Raw genomic sequence first — 4,814 nt, forward strand, 5'->3', positions numbered from 1 at the left:
AAGATTATTAAATTTTTAATTTGGATTTGAAACTCCTAGATCTTTTGAGATACATTGAACTTTCAATGGAATGTTTAAATCTCGATTGTGCCCTCTCAAGTTTGTGACTAGGATGTCGAGGATCACAAACAAGGTGTGAATAACCATGCAAATTGACTTGGTACCCTCAACTTTATCACCTAATCGATGTGCCGGTTAACCACACGTGCTCCACCGATCTATGATGAAATCAAGTTACCCTTTACAACTCTTACTAGTCCTTGTTAGTGTGTCGGTTAACCACACACGCTCCACTAACGACTTTGTAAGGTACAAAGTGTAATTTCATGGGTTAGCACCGAATTCACATTCCTAAAATAACTAAGATTGGGAATTAATAAAGGTTTAGCTACTTTATAATTCCATTATACTTTTAATGAGGATTAAGGTCCTATCCTACCCGTTCGGCTAACGACCCTCCACCAGTCAAGGAAGCGGTGGGTGAGAGTGGACACCCATTAAGCTGCCATTTTATAGGCAACAACCTTATACCCCCCTTATAGACCGGCTTCGTGAATGAGGTCTACTAACGGTAAGACCGACTTATTCTTATCCATATATATATATATATAATTAAACTTTTAATATTATAGAAGTATGAGGGTTGAATTTTAAACTTTTAAAAAACTAAGGTTCAATTTGGAATCTAAAGTATTAATGTGTGAGACTTTACAAATTCCAAACTTGAGGGCAAGTATCGAAACTATTCAAGACTTTTCATTTCATAACTTATGACTTCAATGGTCCATTAAAGTGAAGACTCTTCACTTTATGTAACCTCTTATTCTTTAATGATAATTTTAAAAAAGTGACTTTTGGTTATCCATAACTTGAGGACAAGTTATGGACTCCATCATTAGGCATTAAGATCAAGAATCAATCATCAAACAATTCAGCAAATAATTCCTATGATCTAACCATAACTCATAAGAACATGAACATTCATATCAAAATTTCAAGAATCATATTAACAAATATAAAACATGGAATTTGATATTAGCCATTGTAAATGGATTAGCATAAGCATTACACCAACTAAAACTAGTTTTAAAACACCAAAACAGTTTAGGGTAATGTTTCTAGTCCATTTCCAGCAGCAAAACTCGAAAATCTGCATTCAAGGGCTCCTACTCGTCGAGTGTAAGAACCTACTCGACGAGTAGGATGAATTATCACATGGACTCATCGAGTCCCCCTATGGACTCGGCGAGTTCATGCAGCAGATAGCAGATTTTTGAGCTTTTTCAACAAGTGTGCATCAAGTATCAAGAAAACAAGCCTAGGCTCTGATACCACTGTTGGGTTTTGAGCATTATAATACTCCTATGGTGTACATGCAACCCTAGAAACCTTGGATCTATCTTTTCTCTAAAATACATGCAAATTTGATTTCCAAGGTTTACAACCTAACTAGCATGTTATGGGGTACTTGTAATACAAAACTTTAAGTAGAATAACATACCTTTCTTTTGTGGTTGATTTCTTGGAGTTTTAGAGCCTAGCACCAATAGTGTGGATGCCTCAAGTGGTGTCACAAATCACCCAAAACAACTTGGAAATACTTGAGAGAATATGATGCTCTCTAAAATTGGCCCACTCTTGTTTCTCACACACATTAGTGCCAATTCTAGAACCAAGGATCTCTTTATATAGTATGGAGGATTAGGGTTACACCCTAATACCCATGACTCTTCATTTACCTAGGATCCATGGGTTAAAAGCTCCATAGACTATCCATGGACTTCCATATACTCTTAGCCCATCCTAAATAAATCTTAGCCCAATCTATATATATGTAAGAGTCCATATTTAATTAGCCTCTTTTTGATCTTTAAATTAATTTGCAAAATCAATTCTTGATCAACACTAATTATATAGCATGACTTCATATTAATATATTATATCTTATAATATATTAATAGATCATAAACATCTTATTCTAAAATGTATATCCATACAAATTGTTAGGTGAAGTGTAACCCAAATGGACCATGCCGGGTAGGGTCAAGTTCATACCAAATATAGTTATGGACTTAGACACCTTATCCAACAACCTCATCACACTTCAAGTCTAGTAAAAGTTGAAGTATCACCCTTGCCCCAATGAAAATACAAATAAAAGGTTATTGGAGTTGTATAATTTCAAAGATGACATTTCCATAACCTAAACACATAAATTAATTATCAAACAAAGTTCCCAGATTTGGACCCCAAAACAACCACCTGTTTAGGGTTGTTTTAGAACCCTTAAGACCTGTAAAAATTTTATTTTTATTTCATATTCCAGAAGTTCAGAATTGTAGCTTTTCAGAAAAAAAAAACTTTTAAAGGTCCAAACAATTTTTCTACAATTTTCTATGATTTTTACAAAACCGCCTATCAATGCAGCTATATTTTGATCAGTTGGTGAAAAAGGAGATTTTCGCCTAAGTTGGAGGCAACAACAGGTCCTGAAAAAATTCATGTTAAAACTAGACTCCAAATGAAAACTTTGAGAATTTACGGATCATTACTCTGACTCCTGGGGATTTTTCTATAATTTTTCCAATCCAGGGGCATATTTGTCGATTTCTTGTGATTTCTAGCTTTGGGTTTTTAAAGACTTTTTGACCACTTAACCCATTAAGTCATCAACCAAATCGGCCAAATAGCTGAAAAACAAGTCTAAATCAGTAGCAATATATCATGGAAGTAAAAAGATAGTTTCACCCTCCAACCATAGTCCAAAGTACATTGTCTTTAAAGGAAAGACAACATATGTTGTTAAAAAGAGAAATACCAACTTGTGTTTGAATTTCTCCTACCATTTAGCCATGTTTGAATACCCTTGAAAAATATTTTGGGGACCTTATGGAGAGTCCAACACATAGCCATTCACCACAAGTTTCCTCATCAATGTAATATAACAATAACATGAGTTTTGACAATCAACAAAGGAGTAGTTTAAGGATATATCAAAATCATTCTTGAGTGTGTTCATAACATGATTTGGGAAAAAATGAATCATCAAAACACGCCCAATAAGAAGGGAAATAGGCAAATAGTCGTAAGAACATTGAAGAATTACAAGGAAGAAGAAGGGATGATCAATAACATCAAAAAGAGAGAATTCAACAATGCAATTAACCAATTCTCATCAATTGGTTAATGAATTTCTCAAGAAGGAAATCGAAGGCTTACCAAGGATGATTCCTAGACCCCGAATTGACCCAAAATTGCAGCTCCCCTTCTTCCATCTAGGATCGATCAAACAAGATTTTTCCCCCTCTCCCTTCTTGGTTCGTTGTTGCCTCCTCTCCCTAAAGTCACGTTTGTTATTTTTTTCTTCTTGATCTTCTATCGACGACACACAAGAGGCAGTAGGGAGTCTCGATCGTTTTTTTATATATTAGCCACTAGGGATTATTGGAACAGACGTACGGAGGAGGATCAATCCTCCTCGTTGGGGAGTTATACCACAAATTTACTTATTGGACCCTCATAAGTCAAATTGTAAATCCTTCCCATCCTAACCCTAGAATCTTGACAAATTTAGTTTTACTAAATAACATCTTGACCCCTCTATTCATCTTAAACCATTTTTTTAATTATCTTAAGCACCCAAATCATTAAACCTTTAGGTATAAATTAACAAATTTTTTATATTTTTTATTTATTGAATTTAATCATAAAAGAAACAAATTCGTTAAGGAAAATTAGTATAAAAGTAACGGAAGCTAACCTTGATGACCGATGAGAATTTGGGTCGTTACAGTCCTCCCCTCCTTAAGAAGATCACGTCCTGGAATTAGGAACCAGAACGAACCATTGTAGGCAATGAGCCCTCATGTCATCCTCAAACTCCCAGGTCATATCCCTGCCATGTTTGTTCTTCCAAAGAATCTTCACAAGTTTCACTCTCTTCTTACGCAACTGCTTGACACTCCAGTATAGCTACTGGTTCTTCAACCAACCTCTTCGATTCATCCACCTGTAGCTCATCTAATGGAAGTACGCTAGGTTTCTCCACTAAGCACTTCCTCATGTAGCAAATATGAAATACATCGTGAATTCCCGCTAGCTCGGGTGGTAACTGCAATTTGTTGGCTTGGTCTTCGACTCGCTCCAACACTGCAAGTGGACCAATGTAACGCAATCCCAGCTTACTCCGCTTTCTGAAACAAATAATCCCCTTCCAGGGTGAGACCTTCAACATTAATTTTTCGCCCACCTCGAAAGTTTTTGGGCGATGTTTCATGTCTGAGTACTTCTTTTTGCATTCGCGAGCCACTCGCAAACGCTCACGTGCTATCTTCACTTTGTCTTCAGTAATCTGCACTATTTCAGAACTCGTGAATTGTTTTTCTCCTGGCTCCAGCCAACAAGTAGGTGTATGACACCTCCTCCTATAAAGCATCTCGTATGGAGCCATGTCAATGCAGGCATGATAGGTGTTATTGTAGGCAAACTCCACCAATGGTAAGTGAGTATCCCAGCAACCTCTGTACTCTATAATGATGGGTTTTGAGCATTCTAACATTTCCTAAGTGTACATGCAACCCTAATAACCTTGGATCTATGTTTGTCTAATTATCATGCAAAGTTGAATTCCAAGGTTATATTCCCATCTAGCATACATGGGGAACAAATTTTAACTTGCATGAAAGATAGAATAACTTACCTTGTTGTTGCTTATGATCCTTGAAACCTTGTGAGCCTAGCACCCCAAGTGTGATGCCTCAAATGCTTCACACAACACCAAATGCTTTTGGAGTAAACTTTTGAGAGAATATTAC

At 36.3% G+C, this 4,814-nt stretch overlaps 1 protein-coding gene across 1 annotated transcript; it reads right to left on the bottom strand.

Annotated features, from left to right (window-relative positions):
• Positions 1–3,943: 3,943 nt before the first annotated feature.
• LOC145111785 (uncharacterized) lies at positions 3,944–4,450 on the bottom strand. The gene has a single exon (XM_079048036.1). It carries the CDS (start codon positions 4,448–4,450, stop codon positions 3,944–3,946), a length of 507 nt encoding a protein of 168 aa, XP_078904162.1.
• Positions 4,451–4,814: the final 364 nt, after the last annotated feature.

Source organism: Lactuca virosa, chromosome 5 (genome assembly GCF_052849685.1).
Source record: "Lactuca virosa cultivar CGN04683 chromosome 5, Lactuca_virosa_CGN04683_v6, whole genome shotgun sequence".
NCBI classification, from domain to species: Eukaryota; Viridiplantae; Streptophyta; class Magnoliopsida; order Asterales; family Asteraceae; genus Lactuca; species Lactuca virosa.

Excerpts from the sequence above, each read along its gene's own strand:
- LOC145111785 (XM_079048036.1), bottom strand. The coding sequence starts at position 4,450 with ATGGCTCCATACGAGATGCTTTATAGGAGGAGGTGTCATACACCTACT.